Source organism: Anabrus simplex, chromosome 2 (genome assembly GCF_040414725.1).
Source record: "Anabrus simplex isolate iqAnaSimp1 chromosome 2, ASM4041472v1, whole genome shotgun sequence".
NCBI lineage: Eukaryota > Metazoa > Arthropoda > Insecta > Orthoptera > Tettigoniidae > Anabrus > Anabrus simplex.
Window position 1 is genome coordinate 682,088,550 of NC_090266.1, and position 17,552 is coordinate 682,106,101.

At 38.7% G+C, this 17,552-nt stretch overlaps 1 protein-coding gene across 1 annotated transcript in view; it reads right to left on the reverse strand.

Annotated features, from left to right (window-relative positions):
• Positions 1-16,886, reverse strand: part of LOC136863639 (membrane-associated tyrosine- and threonine-specific cdc2-inhibitory kinase) — a 197,811-nt gene extending 180,925 nt beyond the window's left edge. Inside the window, exon 1 of the mRNA XM_067140004.2 lies at positions 16,723-16,886. Within this exon, the coding sequence (XP_066996105.2) occupies positions 16,723-16,755 (33 nt within the window). The 5' untranslated portion in view covers positions 16,756-16,886. The remainder of the gene's footprint in view (positions 1-16,722) is intronic.
• Between the last annotated feature and the right edge of the window lie 666 nt (positions 16,887-17,552).

Consider the following 17,552-nt stretch of genomic DNA (forward strand, 5'->3'; position numbering starts at 1 on the left):
TTGTTTCAAGGCCCCCTACCTTCCCATATGATTTTAAAGCTTTCGTTTCTTCTGCCCTTTCCTTTCTGCATTCTTCGTTGTACCACCCAGTATTTCTTGGCAGCCCTGTTCCCCCTTCACTTGCATCTTCTGTCCTGCTATCAATATTATTTTCTATCAGCTGAATTCTATTTGGTTATTTTCAGTCTTAAGTCCTATCCTTATCTTCATAATTTTAGAACTTCTCCCTTTAAAATAATCCTAATAATCTTTCCTGAGGTCTTCCTTCCATCTATATTTTGGCACTAATTTCTTTTTAATATTTCCCTGATAAGCCACTCTATGCTCTTCCTTATCAACTTAATGATTATTCATAAGTGGTTGGATTCTGCCGAGTCTTTAACAGGTATCCTTTTGACGAGTGGTAATGAACATAATACTAGGTCTATAACACTTCCTCCCGATTCTGTTATATACGTCAAGTTATCCACCTCATCTTCTGGCCACCACCCATTCAGAATATACAGTTCTTCTGTACCACATAGATCTAGTAATTTTTTGCCGAATCTATTATACACTTCATCTGGACTTGTTCTCTTATTAACTACTTTGTTACCATACACTGGTTTTCGATCTGCAATCCTCGCACTGAAGTCCCCCATAAGCATAATACCTACATCTTCATACATATTTCTTAATCTGTTTATTTCCGTTCCCAACTCAAGGAAGAAATCTTTCTTTGCAAATGGGGAATCTTCCGGAGGGCTGTAAACAAAACCAAGACATAAGCTAATTTCACCCTACCCATTCGTCTTTACTTTTACCCAAAGAACTTCTTCCATGTCTGTTTCTACAAGTTCAATTTTCTCCTCTTATATCATCTCTCATCTGGATTAGTATTCCACCAGGATACCTGCGCATTCAAACTCTCCTATCTCTTGTCTTGCTATGTATTTTAAACCGTCCACATGGACTTTGTATCCTGGTGCAATCCAACTCTCAAAAAAGATAATGTCCATTTCGGCTATTAATTGTTTCACATCTTTGTTTCCTACCTTGTTCAAAAATCCCCCTATATTCACACTTCCTAGTCTCCATTCTAGTTATTTTTATCCTCTAACAGGTCGGTAGCCTTGCTTCTTGTTACCCTCGATTTCTCTACTTCTAAAATTCTGCCTTCTAGTGAACTAATAATTTCCTTGTCCATAGTGTCCTCATGTGACTTGCCCTTTTTGGACCATATGTCCTTTAAAACTTAAACTTTTACCTTTGGCCATCGATTCTCTCCCCATATTCCGTCCCTCAGTGGATCTTGCACGTGACTCGAACCGGCAGTCGACTAGTCCGATGTCCACAACTTCTGCCAGTACAACTACTGGTTTGCTTCCTTTTTCTGACCTTGCAGTACGTTGAACCTCACAATTATCTGCCGTTTCACATGTTGCTCCACAAGCACTATCATTACTCGTAGCAATCTTGCATATTCCTCCATCTGCCGTACGCACCACACTTTGCTGTTGCTACTGTTTCTCATCCATTTCCTTTAGCTGCGCTGGTGTCCAAACTCGCCACCAATTATCAGGCGCTGTACTCGTAGGTACGCCCTGAGTTCCTTGCTCTCCCTACATGCAAACACAGAATTCTCAGCTCTGCAATAGTAACTTTGTCAATGTTACATTTCACCCAAATTTTTTCTCCTTTTAAGTTCCTAGAGGCCAATTCCAGGCATCGCGTGTTTACATTTGTACATTTCTTTTTAACATATAAGTTATATGAAACTTACTATCTAAACAAATCGAGATTTATGCATAATATGTCTAAATGATACTTAACAACCTCCACAAATTTCATTGTTGTAAACCTGATGTATGCAATTTTATAAAATTTTAAACGCAGTGATCGGTATTTACATGAAACGGACTTTTAACTTTACATACCTTTACGTTTTTTCTAAATTCTGCGAATTGTGGTAACTTTTATTGGTAATGTTAAGATATTGTTTACAAGAAGGACAAAGGTACATTTTTCGAAATAAACCAAGTGTGTAAGTTGAGTAATGTCTGCGTATTATAGTTAAAGATGATCGTCGCGTGTTTTGGGATTACACACTCGAATCAGTGCTATGGTGACAGGGGCTAATAATTCTTAAAATCCGCATCAAATACGATCACTGTATGATAAAATGTATATTTAATATATCGCATTAAGTAGTAGAGAAGGAGTGTGATGGCACAGCAGTCAAGCTGCTTGGAACCATCAAGACGGACTGGGTTCAAGGCCCGATTAATGCATATGTGATTTTCGAGGTGAAAGTCACATCCGGTGGTTCGGATTTCACATAAAATGAGGTCCCGTGGCTTATAATTGTGAGATTATCTATCACATGAAACTACAAGCTTCATTCCTCCTAATAATAATAATAATAATAATTAGGTATATAACTACAGATACTGGTACTGACATGTGGCCTACTTAATAAAGTAAAGTGTTTATTTAACAATAACAGTGAATGTAAAATAAACTAAAATATTTAAAAATAACTAAACATTCAATGCTTAAGTAGCCTACAGTTTGAATGAAGTCTTGGTCAGAAAAAAGTACAATAAAATGAAAAAAAAAATGTATATTCCTTCTGCGCCTGTTATAACTCATCAAAATACCATTTCCCACGAGTAAAACAAGTCACTAGTAATTTTCTATCGATTTCACTTATATTTAAAAAGCACTCTTCTTTCGACAGTGATTCCTAGCTTCATCGCTGCACTTGCGAAAATTTGTTACAAAATAAATATCACCGTTACTTTCAGTTATGGTTCAAACATAATATTCTGAACGTTTCATTCCGCTGTAGGCCCTATTTTCCAAGTACGAAGACACCAATTTCAAAAGCCGTATCACGGGGTGGATTTTAATCATCTGCATCTATCTTGTAGTCTAGAGTGTGTGGTAGTAGTTTCAGAATAATACTATTTTCTTGCCTGAACTATATATTTTTGAATGATTCCACATAATGAATATCCTGTGTTCGGGTAGTGCACAGAAATGTACTTTAGTCGAAGTCCACAATAAGAAAACTGACTGATTGCGTCATGAGTGTATTCTTGTTTAGAAACTTTGTATGCGTCTTGCATTGTGACGCAGATGAATCTTTTTTTTTTAATTTCTGGCCAGAACTGTCCTTTACGGAGATAAAATCTCTTGCTCGAGGAGATGGCCAACTGATATCATCTGGATTAAGAAATTTAAGAACTTCTTGATTTGGAAGTGAGACTTCCTGTGCTTGCCGGAGGTAGATGAACTTACACAAAATTTTACACTCAGCGCAGAAACAACTTCCCGTTTCTTCCGCGGACTCACTGGTAAAGCCTGCTCCGAACGCTTTACACGTTTACCGCTTTCCCCAATGTTTTTTTGTGCATTTATAAGCAGACGTTGGCGTACTCGGCTATGCAATCGACGTTGATGGTTGTGTTGTTGGACTTGTAGAACAGGAATTAACTGTTAATAAGCCCTGAAGTTTTTTTTTGAGCTCTGTGTTTCTTCACCGATTCTCGTACTTGTTGGTGGCGTACACTAAACTGGGCAGGTTCTCCTTGCATGCCTTCCCCTTTCTTTTCTTTTAAAATCCTCATCATTCTTTTACTTCTCGCGATACCATTTACAACATTCCTTGTGAGTAAGCGGCATTATTATATATCACCGTAGTGTGATCACCGATTGCTATTCTAAAATACGTCCTTTACAAGTGAGTGTGATGCAGAAACTGAATCCTGTGGGCAGCATGTTGCGGCAGCGGGGAATTTTCCGGTCGCCTGCTCGCAAGAACACCATAAATAGTAATTCTAAATTCCCATGGAGGGAATTAGATATTTTTCCACCAATAGAGCATATCAAAAATCAGATCAAAAATTAGATGTATGGCTTTTCAGGCGTTTGCTCTATTAACCAGCATTTCGTCTTAGGTCTGACACTATTTGGAATTGCTAGGCGGGCATTAATTCCATTGTGGAGTTTTATCTCCCGTATGCAGTTATCAGACTGTGCCACATAAGAGGCTTCTGATAAGTTCACCTGCATACACCCCAGCATCAGTGGGTAGGGTCTGACACATCCCACTCTGACGAGTCTAGTGTCAGACCTAAGACGAAATGCTGGTTAATAGAGCAAACGCCTGAAAAGCCATACATCAGAACACCATAAACACGCGACGTATTTTACTATCAGCTTCATATGAATCCATTTGAAATTTTAAACGAATTATAAAACAGCTTGAAAGCGTGTACAGTTGCATACTACGTTTTAATCAAATTGAGCCATGCACTTTTCATCTATAGAAACTTTTATACATCTTTCGTCGCGAGTTTACACAGCCTGCAGCAATAAATTTATCGCTTTATCACACCTTATATAAACTGTTAATAACATAAATACGAGGGTAATCCCAAAAATAAGATCTACATTTTATAAATACAGCACCCTGTTTGTGTGGCTGTTGGTCACAATATTGTGAAGAGTGTTTCCCACGCTCGCATATTAAAATCCGCAAGCCGCACTGAGGCACTCAGTCTTGGCTTGGCAGCCGTTGAGAATGGAGCTCCCATTGGATGTTACCACCAAGTGCGAAGTGCGCGCAGTTATTCGGTTTTTGAACGCAAAAGGTACTGAACCGATTGAAATGCACCGCCAATTACCAGAAGTGTATGGTGAGTCGTGCATGGATGTCAAAATGTTCGTAAGTGGTGTAAAGAGTTTGCAGCCGGTCGGACTGAAATTCACGATGAACGAACAAAGGAGCGGGAGACTGTCAATTTCTGTCGAGACAGTCGTGAAGGTAGAGCAAATCATGCGTGAAGATCGGCGGATCACCCTGGATGATCTCTGCACTTTGGTTCCTGAGGTTTCCTGAAGCGCCGCTCACAACTTCCTGAACAGCATGGCGGGAAGCCGGTATGACGTGGGCATACAAAAACTCTCACAGCGTCTACAAAAACGCATCGACCGAAATGGTGATTATGTACACAAATACCTAAATGTTCAAGCTGTAAGATGATGTAAACCATTGTAGAAAACATGTCTATGTATTTATAAAAAGATAGGAAACCTTATTTTTTTGGATTACCTTCGTAAGTACTTTACTGTGAAGTGAAAGAGCATTAGAATTAACATTTACTATAATTATTTTCATAACTTTTCAATCAATCAATCAATCAATCACTACTGATCTGCATTTAGGGCACTCGCCCAGGTGGCAGATTCCCTATCTGTTGTTTTCCTAGCCTTTTCTTAAATGATTGCAAAGAAATTGGAAATTTATTGAACATCTCCCTTAGTAAGTTATTCCAATCCCTAACTCCCTCCCTATAAACGAATATTTTCCCCAATTTGTCCTCTTGAATTCCAACTTTATCTTCATACTGTGATCTTTCCTACTTTTAAAGACACCACTCAAACTTATTCGACCACTGATGTCCTCCCATGCCATCTCTCCACTGACAGCTCGGAACATACCACTTATATTTTTTAATTTATTTAGTCTGATCCAGGACACCCTAGATTTGCCATAAGACACAGAATAATACACAATAACAATTTTGAGGGAAGATAAAAAGATTAATGTTAAAAAAAAATGATAGGTTACAATTAACCATGTTAAATGGCATGAACTCCATATAAATGGTGACGAAGAATCGAAACGGAGTACTTGATGAGTGAGACGACTATCTCATCTTGTAGGCTTCTCGCTGGTTTATATTTTTGTCGCCATGTGACGAAAGATTTGGGAATTGTTCCCCTCGCGCCAAAGAAAAGTCCAGTCACCGTAATTTTTTTTAAATGTAAGTATTATACTTTTATTATACATAAAAATTTTAATACATTATACTTTTAAGTATTATGTATAATTTTTTTTTTTTTGCTAGTTGCTTTACGTCGCACCGACACAGATAGGTCTTATGGCGACGGAACAGGGAAGGGCTAGGAGTGGGAAGGAAGCGGCCGTGGCCTTAATTAAGGTACAGCCCCAGCATTTTCCTGGTGTGAAAATGGGAAACCACGGAAAAACATTTTCAGGGCTGCCGACAGTGGGGTTCGAACCTATTATCTCCCAAATACTGGATACTGGCCGCACTTAAGCGACTGCAGCTATCGAGCTCGGTTGTATAAATTTTAACCACATAAAATAGTGGATACTGTATTGAATAGGTGGTTTTATAAATATTATTATAATATTGTGATATACGTCATCTTCAATACGGAAGAAAAATGAGACTAGTTACTTGTAACAGCGAGCAGCTTGCCTCCTTTCTCCCACGTCTTCCCAGCCCAAACTTTGCAACATTTTTGTAACACTACTCTTTTGTCGGAAATCGCCCAGAACAAATCGAGCTGCTTTTCTTTGGATTTTTTCCAGTTCCTGAATCAAGTAATCTTGGCGAGGGTCCCATACACTGGAACCATACTCTAGTTGGGGTCTTACCAGAGACTTATATGCTCTCTCCTTTACATCCTTACTACAACCCCTAAATACCCTCATCATAATAAACAGGAATTCTAAAAGTATTGAGAAATATCAAATGAATTTAGCCTCTACATAAAGGTTCAATTAACCACATAATTAAAAACTAAAAGACATCAATATGTGAATAAATATAATAAAATTAATAAAATTTCATGTTTTATTTATCATAAAAACAAATTGTTGAGCTTTATTTTAAATTTTACTTTATCCTACTTGGGTGGACTATTCTCTGGAATCAGCCTAGAGTTCCTTAAAATTTTATCTACCACCAGAGCCGATAATAACTTGATTTTAATTGGCCTCTTTCCTTTCGCTCTTCCCACTTTGTGAAGGTCATCTATGTCTGCTTCACTGCAATTTGCCTTCTTACGGTTTTGTATAACATACAGTACCTTATCCACTATCGTTTATATTTTCAGTTTCACTCTCTGGCATGCCGTAAATAAAAATATTTTCCCTCCTGTTTCCCTGGTTGACCCTATTTTCTTGCCACTTTACATATTTCAACTCCTCCTCTAAACCGTTTACTTTACTTTGATCTTCAGTATTTCTAAATGACCAGCATTCTGCACAACCTTCACTGTTATTATTCTCAGTTCCTCTTTTACCCATTCTTTTAACTCCTTCATTTCATTATACTGGTCACGAATGAGGTCCCTAGTTTGTTCCGCCTGACACGCCTCTTTAACCATTTCTTTGAACTTCTCATATCTCTTCCCAGCCAACTGATCCCACTGGTCTGGACCCAGGATTCATCTAGACACCCCCAATCACAAGAAGTATTGCTACCATTGCTGCTTCCATCAGCGATACCTGCAACCCGAAATTTACCACCTGAGCAACAGCCCTAAATAACATTCTACTGTAGACTGTCATGGTATTTAGTTGTTGGAGAGGCATACTCATCACTTCTGAAATAGAAGGCAAGGGGCTTGTTATTGGAACCTATTATGGTTTTGCAGTGTTCAGTATTCATTTTTGGTGAAATTGAAGATAGAAGTTTTCATTTTCCTTCAACTGATTCATAAGGAAAGTATTTCAGAACGGATAGGCTTGGTAGTGTTCACACCAGTAAAGATACATGTGAACAATATACAGGAAGTCAAAATAAAAGTTGAGGTAAGAAAGAGAGTCCTACCAATGCTTTGTAGAAAAACTTGTCACTCTGTACCAAGGAATTTACCAGTAACTTGGATGGAAGTACAGGATTTAGATTAATAGGTTTTTTATTGCAACGTGAGCAATTAGATCTGCTTACCAGTGTAAAGTTTGTGGAGACAGTAGTTTATGAACAGTGATAAGGGCAATCAACAAGTTCTTGTGTGTAATCTACATGTAGGCCTAGTTGTGACAAGTATCAGTCTTTGAATGTTACAAGAACTTGTTGATTGCCCTTATCACTATTACACTGCCAATTTACTCATAAGAACAATATTCCACAAGCTTTCCCTTTAGTTATTAAGCCAGTGTACAGGGCACTAGCCTTAACTGAACTTCTCTCAAGAAATGTACACACATTTATGTGAATACAGAGATCTTTATGAGAATTTAAATTTTCTACTTTGGAAGAGATGTCCATAGTCAACCTTTCTTCACAGCCATTTCGTAAAATTAGCTGCTTTTGAAGCTGATGTAGTCTTCAATGATGGAAATGAAGACAGGATTGACATTCTTGCAAAGTTTGGATTTGGACCTGGATTCTTTGCACAGAAGACAGTACAGAAATTCAGCCACATGCTCATCATGAAAGTGATATGCTACCATTCTGAACATGCTACAATAACAAAGAGGACGAGAGGCAACAAGAAATTTGCAGAGGATCATGAGGGAGAGAAAGAATACAGTTATGGGAGAAAACAATAAAAGGAACTACATTGTTTTTCCTTTTTTTTTTTTCAGTTTCACAATATTCAGAACATACGTGCATTTTTCTTTCTTTTTCCAATTTATTTACAGGATTTTAATGGAACTTGACACCCTATTTCTACATTAGGTAATGTAAATTTTGACTGGAAGCATTTCTTGATATATATTTTATTTGGTAGGTGGGGTCTCACCAAGTGGTGTGAAGAAAAAATGTAAAAGCTGTTAACACCCATCTAATAAACGCCTCAAAATATTATTTGAAAAGACAGTAATTACACCCTAAGAATCAATATCATTAAAAAGATAAGCATAAATTGTAATGAAGTCACAATTTAAGTACAATGAGCCACTGTTGTGAAGCTTTTGTTGCTATTTTCTCCCAGTCTTCCTTCTTTGGGAAAGTCAAGAATTCTGCCTATAATGGTCTATAAATGGCATCATGCATAAGAACAAATCCACTGATTGTATTGTGTGCAATCCTAAATCTGTAAGATGTACAAGTCACCAATGACCAAAAACCTGTAAATAAAAAATACATACATTTTCACTGTTATTTGTGGTACCTTCAAATTATTAATTAAAATTGATGTACATAAATGCATCCATTGTTTTCAGTCTATTTTTATTATCAATACTTTGTTACTAACCTGTAGATTGTAACGAAATGTACCTGCCACGAATCCTTTATTTTATATATTTTGCCACTGACACGTTAGTAAACAAGATCTTGTAGCCCTGTGCTCGTAAGTCTCGAATTCGTCTAAGGTAGGTATGGAAAATTCTAAATTCCCATGGAGGGAATTAGATATTTTTCACCAATAGAGCATGTCAAAAATGTCAAAAACATTCTGCTCTATTGGTGAAAAATATCTAATTCCCTCCATGGGAATTTAGAATTTTCCATTCGGAATTGCTAGGCGAGCAATAATTCCATTGTGGAGATTTATCTCCCATATGCAGTTATCAGACTGGACCTCTTATAATGGCTTCTGATAAGTTCACCTGCATACACCCCAGCGTCAGTGGGTAGGGTCTGACACATCCCACTCTGATCGAGTCTAGTGTCAGACCTAAGACGAAACGCTGGTTAATAGAGCAAACGCCTGAAAAGCCTTACATCTGATATGTTTTTGACATTTAAGGTAGGTATGTCAGGATGCAGCAACTGTGGAATTTATAAGCGGAAATAAAATTGAAGGTTGAAAGTAAACGAAGAGCTGTGTTCGTTGCATGCGTGATTACTACTGAACGCGGCAACACTGCGCCCGATTTCACCACCCGGCCTCCTGTTATTCTCATGGTCCGGCGCATACAAAACCAACTTTCAATATTACTCTTCATAAATTTGGTACCACACTGTACAGTTACAGTTGATGTAGTTTCTGATAACCACGACTGAGTGCTTCAAAACAAGCCCAAGTTTGCTGCTGTACGTTTATCCTCGGCTGAGAAAGAGTTGCTTTAGAAAAATGATAACTTTTTTCGGCATGGTTGAAAAAAATTGTAACTTGAGTATTACACTACAATACATATGGTTATAACATATAAACATTTCATTTCCATCAGACAAGTAGTTTTCCTTGTATATATTCCTAAGTGAGCGCTTCCTAGGGAAGAAGCCAAAAGCCCGGGCAATATTTATTACAACCAAAAATAAAAAATATTTCATGAACGTCGAAAACAATGTGTCTTATATTCGCTAATGTAGAATTAAACCAGGAAAGTATTGGTATAACTCGCGTTGCAATAGGCCTATTGGTTCGTTTGTAATTAAAGCCTAAACTCGCGTGTCAATAATAAAAATTCTGACAGTAGTTCCTGAATTTTCCTTCGTCATTCCACAACGAAGGCACAAGTTAGTGGAATTCTCCAAGGCTCTCATGTTTAAAGAAAATTTGCCTTGTCTGCTGTGATCGTCTGTTTTTTTAAAAATCCTAATATATTCATACATTAGAATATCTTCACCTGAACTATTGTTTTCACAACATGTTCTCTTGCGCTCATGAATATGAATTAGTCTGTAGCCTGTACGGTACTGGGTGTGAGTAACAGCTGTGTCCGTGCAATCAATCCCTCTCAATCGATGACGAATGTGACAAGGTAAATGAATTTGGTCGCTACTACTCGACAACAGTTGGTTGCTCTTGATTGTTTGTTGCTCTGTGTGACAGGGGGCTTAGGTTCGAACACAAGACCACCACCCTCTGCAAAACCGTCATCACCTCCAATGTGTAACACTAACAGTCACTTACCTCTCCCTGTTGGATTTTTTAGCCCTGTGCTTAATCCGAAAGAAATGCCTGTTTCTTCAACTTTACGGTAGTGTCTCACCATGCCTTTAATGTTGTTTGCCCTTCGTTAATCCAAATCTTGCCAAAATAGTAAAATTTACGCCCCTGTTGTCTAAATTCTCTTATCTTGCAGAGATAACGCCTATGCCACAATATAATATCTCTGTCCACTACGAAGCTTTTTAGATTTCTACTGATGAACTCAAAACCATTTCTTTCAATAGCTTGTGAAGGGAGGATTCTTTTAAATCTGGGAGTTCAGGATCAGAATTTACAGCAGATAACATTTTAATTCTAGGGAGTTCATTGTTTTTAAAAAATATGTGCACTTTCCTCATTATAGCAGAACTAACAAATTCATAGCACTGCACGTCTAAAACACTTCTAACACATGGCCTCTTTTTGCCCGGTGTGGTAACACGACCGGTACTAGAGAATTATTTCCGTGCATTGTAAACACTCGAAACAGACACACTGGTGAACTGTGATGTTACTTTCACAATATCGTCAGTTCAACTGTCGGGATATGTTTCCAAAAACTTATTAAATACGTTTAAAACAATAGTCTTCTCTCCACTTTTCAGAGGCTTCCCTTGCTTATGCTTTACAACACCAGCTATTAAAGCAAACTGGCTCAAGGTCGTGCAATCACGGACGTGACTTTCCTTGTGGTCAACAACTACTGATACAAGATAAACAGGGATTTTTGCGAGCAGATATCGGATATTTAAGTTATTGACCACAAGCTTAGAACAATAATATAATTTTCAATCAAGGAAATGTTTTCGCATCCAATACTTTATACTTTCATTAACTCGTATTCTTAAATTTAGAAATGAACTTTTAGTGGACGAAGAAAGAAAAAAGCATGAAGCAGTCAAAGTCACGTGGTTTTGTTTACCCTTTCTTTATTCTCTAGTTGGAAAGAGTTTATGATTGAAGGTATTTCTTGCCAATTTTCAACAAGCTCCATATTAACACGGGATGATTCTCCGCGCATCGCTCTGAAGTTGACACCATGTCACGTTCTGAACCTTTCTAGCCAACCATTCGAGGCTTTGAAACCTCCAATACCTAATTTTGCCACAAATTAGAACACTTTCGCTTGTATCGTTGGTCCTGACATAGGGACATTTTACCAAACCACTCTAGCGTTACCTTGCCTATGAGAGCTCCAGTACCACTTTGAAACAGTTTAATGCGCTGTTCGTTGCAGTTTAAATGTCATTCCTTCACCGGTTCCCCTTGATTTTTCACAATTTCAGCTGCATGTGTCTTTCCAATCTTGAACACTTCGGACAGTTTACGCACACCACACTTCTCACGTTTATGATAGTCTATTATGCCTACCTTTTCTTTTTGGAGTTAAAAGTTCCTCGGAGATATATTAAAATACACCAACGTAACGTAAAACTAAACACCTCAAACGCCCACAAGTCAATTAAAACTAATCTGACAGTGAAAGTACGAATTCCAACGCTGTCAAGCACGTCAGATCACACAAATTCCGGGAGTGACAGCATAGCTTAGTGTTGCCTTCCAAGAATGTGTACAACCTGCACTGCATGTTATGGTGCCTCCGTTAGAAGTTTAATTAGAGTTTCTAGTGGCCATGTTGAGTCCGCATATGTAATAAAGGGTGTCCATATAAGAGCGGTAAATAACTCATACACAACATGGGATTTAATTATGGACCTTGAAAATTGTCTGCCTGTGACAGGTGTCTGTTAACACGTTGACTGCCAGGACACATAGCAAGAAATGACCAGATGGCCAAAGCATTTTTTCTTTTATGCATGTAGTAAATAACCAGTAAAGCAAAATTTGAAGTGATATTTCACTGAAGTGTTCAATGTACGTACGAAATACAATAAAAATTCCCAACACCCCGAGGTACCACCGTGGCCCCACAGAAAAGTTCACTGCATGGTTTTGCCTAGACGGCCAGAGTGGTGCAGTCTAGCGGTACTAGAAGCTTGCATTGCTTGATAGTACACATTGTAGATAACAGAGCGTGCCATGATTTGTTTACTAGAGCTTAGGACTATAATCCCAAGGCACTCATTGTTTTAAAGCAGGGTGTGTGTGAAATACTTGCAAGATATTTCTAAGTTATTTTACCAGTGAATGGAGAGGTTAGTTATAAAAATGAAACTGTTTTCTTCTCGAACTAGGAAGATAATGAGAATTCTGGTAAGTAGTGTCCATGTCAAACTGATCTATTATGTTTTACAACACAAAAAACTTAAATTTGAAATATATTTATTTCCTATTTACTCGTTGCCAAATGCTCAATGGTAATGTAAAATCTTGCTATGTTTTCAATGAATGTTGTCAATTTAGAAAATGCAAATACGCTCATGTTTACGCTATATTTATTGTGATAAGCGTAGAAATCAGCTCAGGTATGGGTGCAACAATTTGGAAGGAATCAGTGTGGCCTATTGATTAGGTAAGCATAAGCTTGGGGTGAAAATGGAAAATCACAGAAAACCATAACCAGGTTTCCCGACAGTAGGCTTCAAACCTTCAATCTCCAAAATCTTGAGCTTGCAAGTTAGCTAACCCAGCACACCTAAGCTCATGGCTAAACTGATTGGACAAATACTCACATATTGCCAATAAAAGGAGGTTGGATTATTAAAAAATAAAGACTATATTTTGGAAACCAAGCACGCCAGGATTTGCTCCGGGGCCATAGCGGTACGCTAGCACAGCGAGTTCAACAGCTCAGCGATCTGCCGGCCCGGCAGGGAAAGTCATATAGCAACACCTGTCAGCGGTACTTTGTACCGCCGTGGTCTCATGAGACACTCACTCAGCGGTACAATGTACCACTCTGGCAGCCAACGTGTTAAGGCAGGTTTTACTGTACTTGTAACAACATGTTCTCTGTCCTCCAAATGCCCAATTGCAGGTGGTTTGTACACCACACATACAGCACATTTCTGACAGGCTACAATTACTTCGATAAGCATGAACTGGTGTCATCTACTGCAATTAAAATCGAGAATTTTCCACCTTTCAATGCATACAATTTATTATATTGTCATAGATGATGCTTAATCATGAGGACATGTTTGGTTTCCTATTAAGAAACATCTTCAGAAAATATCCACCACGGAATATTACGTGTTTTTACAAACTTTTTATCAGTTCATTAGGCCTACATGTGTTTTTAATTCAATGTATATCTTGTTAATTTGTATGGTGAACTAAAAGCAGGGGAAACTCTACTGAAAACTGTAGACCCACGCAGAATAAACACACAGCAAGAAACACGCCAAGTAAAATATGTAATTTAGTAGCTGTAAACTATCTTTCCAAATCCAGGCCAAGCTCTGTCACGAGAACAGTGGCCCCCTCTCCCTTCAAGTGGCTCTTAACTATCATACTGTCCGCATGGCAAGAAAAGTAATTTATTGGTTGTAACCTATATATATATTTCGCAACAACATTCCGTTGGACATTTCCTTAAAAGTTGGCAACAGTTCGGAGATCGCTGGCAGATCGTAAAGGACGCTCCTACCGGCAATCCCGTGTCAAAATCAAGGAGCATCACCTGCTGCCGAGCCTCCGTGTACAGCGAGCGCAGTGAATGGAGTGCCTACATTTTAGGGCTATGCCCTAAATTCCGGCACCTATGCGTCTCCATAATAAGAATGCTATTTACTTTACGTTCCACTACTCTTTTACGGTTTTCGGAGACGCCGAGATGCCGGAACTGAGTCCCTCAGGAGTTCTTTTACGTGCCAGTAAATCTACCGACACGAGGCTGACGTATTTGAGCACCTTCAAATACCACCGGACTGAGCCAGGATCGAACCTGCCAAGTTGGGGTCAGAAGGCCAGCGCCTTAACCGTTTGAGCCACTCAGCCCGGCTAGGCGTCTCCGAAAACCATAAAAGGAGATAGTGAAACGTAAAGCAAATAACATTAGGCCTACATATGTTTTTAATTCAATGTGTATCTTGTTAATTTGTATGGTGAACTAAAAGCAGGGGAAACTCTACTGAAAACTGTAGACCCACACAGAATAGAAACACGCCAAATAATAGAAACACTCTACTCCAAAAGTAGAGTTATCGCGTAATCTATTGTAAATCCAATTTTAATTTCAGTAGGAGAAATATAAACGTCAAGTTGAAACTATCTTTCCAAATCCAGGCCAAGCTCTGTCATGAGCTATCGATAATTTGTTCTGGATAGGTAGGATCTGAGAATCGAGAGTGCAGTTTATTTGATGTGACGTCTGCCTGCGAATGACTGCCGATTGTTTTTTCATTACCTCCATTGGTTATTGGTGTGGCTTCATGCGGTGGGTGCGTGGTTAGTACTCTGGTTCTGTTTCCAATGATGAGAAATTTACCGATTTCACGCAATTCAATCAACAGCACAACTTGCTTTCATGGAAGATAGTGTGTGATAAGTGTGGTCATGACGTAAAATTGACTGTGATTAAGAATAGCAAATGCATCATTTTCACCTATCGTTGGAGAAACCAAGAGGGTGTCCAATGCCGCTGGTATGCGAGTGCGCGAAAAAATACTTTCTTTGCTGATTCTAAGTTATCCCTGTTTGAAATTGGTTACTTTTTGGTTCTATGGTGTATTTTACCTAAACCTCTGGGCCTACTATAAAGTTGGAGTTAAGTTTTACTCAAACAACTTTTGTCGATTGGTATATCTTTTGTCAGGAGGTTTGTGTGGCGTGGGCGGGCGGGAATACGAAAAAATTAGGTGGTCCTGACATAGTAATGGACATAATTTTGAAAATCGAAGTACAATAGAGGAAGGCGTATGAGAGGACAGTGGTTATTTGGACAGGTGGAGAGAGAGACAATCATAAAAACTTTTTTGTTGTTCCTGGGAGAAAAGAGATAAGGAGACGTTGCTCGCAGTCATTAAAGAGTGGGCGTTGCTAGGCACAATCATTATTTCTGACTGCTGGAAGTCATACGACTGTCTGAAACACGAAGGATTCATGCCCCTTCTTGTCAATCACTAAATTCAATTCAGCAATTGCAGCAGGAGTGGTCATTTGAACAAGGGTAATAGGACAGTGATCCCAAGGAACAGACCACAGGTAGACACACAAAATATAGAGAACAGGTGGAGGCACCTCAAGCACGAGACCTACTCCATTCCCAGCTTCGGGAAAAGGAAAGCTCACTTTGCCGGCTACTTGGAAGAGTTCATATTTAAGACCAACTTTCCCACTGACACAAGGGTGCACACATTTTTTACAGCTGCAGGAGTGCTCTACCCTCCCCTACACTGAGGTAAGTTGAATTGAAAATTATTGTTGTTCTGTACCGTACATTGTTTTGTTACAGATTGCATTTGTGTTTTTATTGTGCGCAGGTTGGTAACGGGAATGCATTTTCACTCAACTGCTTGGCATGATGTCATATCAGATTGTGTTTCAGCCAATGGAAATGCTACTGCATACTTGAGCAATAAACATTGGCGTGTGATAAATTATATACTGTACAGTCGGCAACGATAACTTTCAAACACTGCCCTGTTTTCATGCGGCGCACTGTAAGCAGTAATTTAACCGTGGCGTCTCTTCATTTCGAGTAGCCTCTTGCTAATGTTGTCGAGGTTAGAACCAAAAATTACAGTAACCTGATTAGGCAAGTATATCCCCAGCAAATTACAATATTGTTGGTCACATGGAATTAATACAAATTTTAGATCGGACATTTTTAAATGTCAGTGACGAATGGAATCCTGATATTAATACTGTCCCAAGTGTTAATTCAATCGAAACATGTTTCAGAAATATTCCAACGTTCATCTTAGCAGTATAGGTAATGTGGGAAATGATGTTCTTCTAGCTTTGTTATCAGCTACCAGTCCATAGCTGTTATATTTAAATCAACAATGTAAAACATTTGGCCGCATTAACTACCACGCACGTATTTCCTTTCTAATATATGAAAATACGTCTGACTCGGTAATTTTTAACTAATAAGAACACAATAAATACAGGCGATAAATATGCTTTAAAGTAGTAACGAAAAACACAACACATAGGCATATAATGACAAGTACAAAAACTCACCAGCTTTGACATTTTATCCTGCACAACAAACATGCTTCAGTCAATGATAAATAAGCTATTTTCGGCAACTAGAATGTTTTATACGGTTATTAAGATACAATATCAACAAGGCATAACCCATTACATTTCTCGACACAAACACAACACGCCTGCAACACGCTACTTCCCCGCCAAAATCACATCAAAGCATAACATGCAGGGCACAGCCGTCTCGATCCTCTTATACTGCCTGCTCTATGCCACTCGTTTAACACAGGAATGCGCGACTACCGACATTTCTCCAAGTCGCCGTAAGAGGGCAGCAGTAGACGCACAATCTTTGCTGTTAGTGTGGGTGTAGCACTGTGTTATTGGTGCATGAATGTGTGTGTAAACCTGAGTTATTTCGTACAATAAGTAAACGTGTCTGGTCACTTTCGTTCGTACAAGAGATATTTTGTATAGAACTGTGAAATGAATTAATCTTGTTATGCTTATAGATATTTCAAAAGTGATTTTAAGGTGTATTTTTCGTAGAACTGAAACTTCAGATTCTTTCCCCGAAATATTCAACTGTTGTGTACCATTTTGCCCATCTCGGCAAGGTGGTTCACAGCCAGAAAAGATACGACTCCATGAAATACCGTCTAGAAGGGAATTAAGAGAAAAGCGGCTGTCGGCTTTATCTAGACAAGGACCTAATAAAGAAAGTAATTGGTTATCCTCAGATTACTCTCGCATCTGTGCCTTTACACCTTATTTCAGAAGGTGATGGAGCCTCCGCGGCTCAGGCGGCAGCGCGCAGGCATCTCACCGCTGGATTCAGTGGTTCAAATCCCGGTCAATCCATG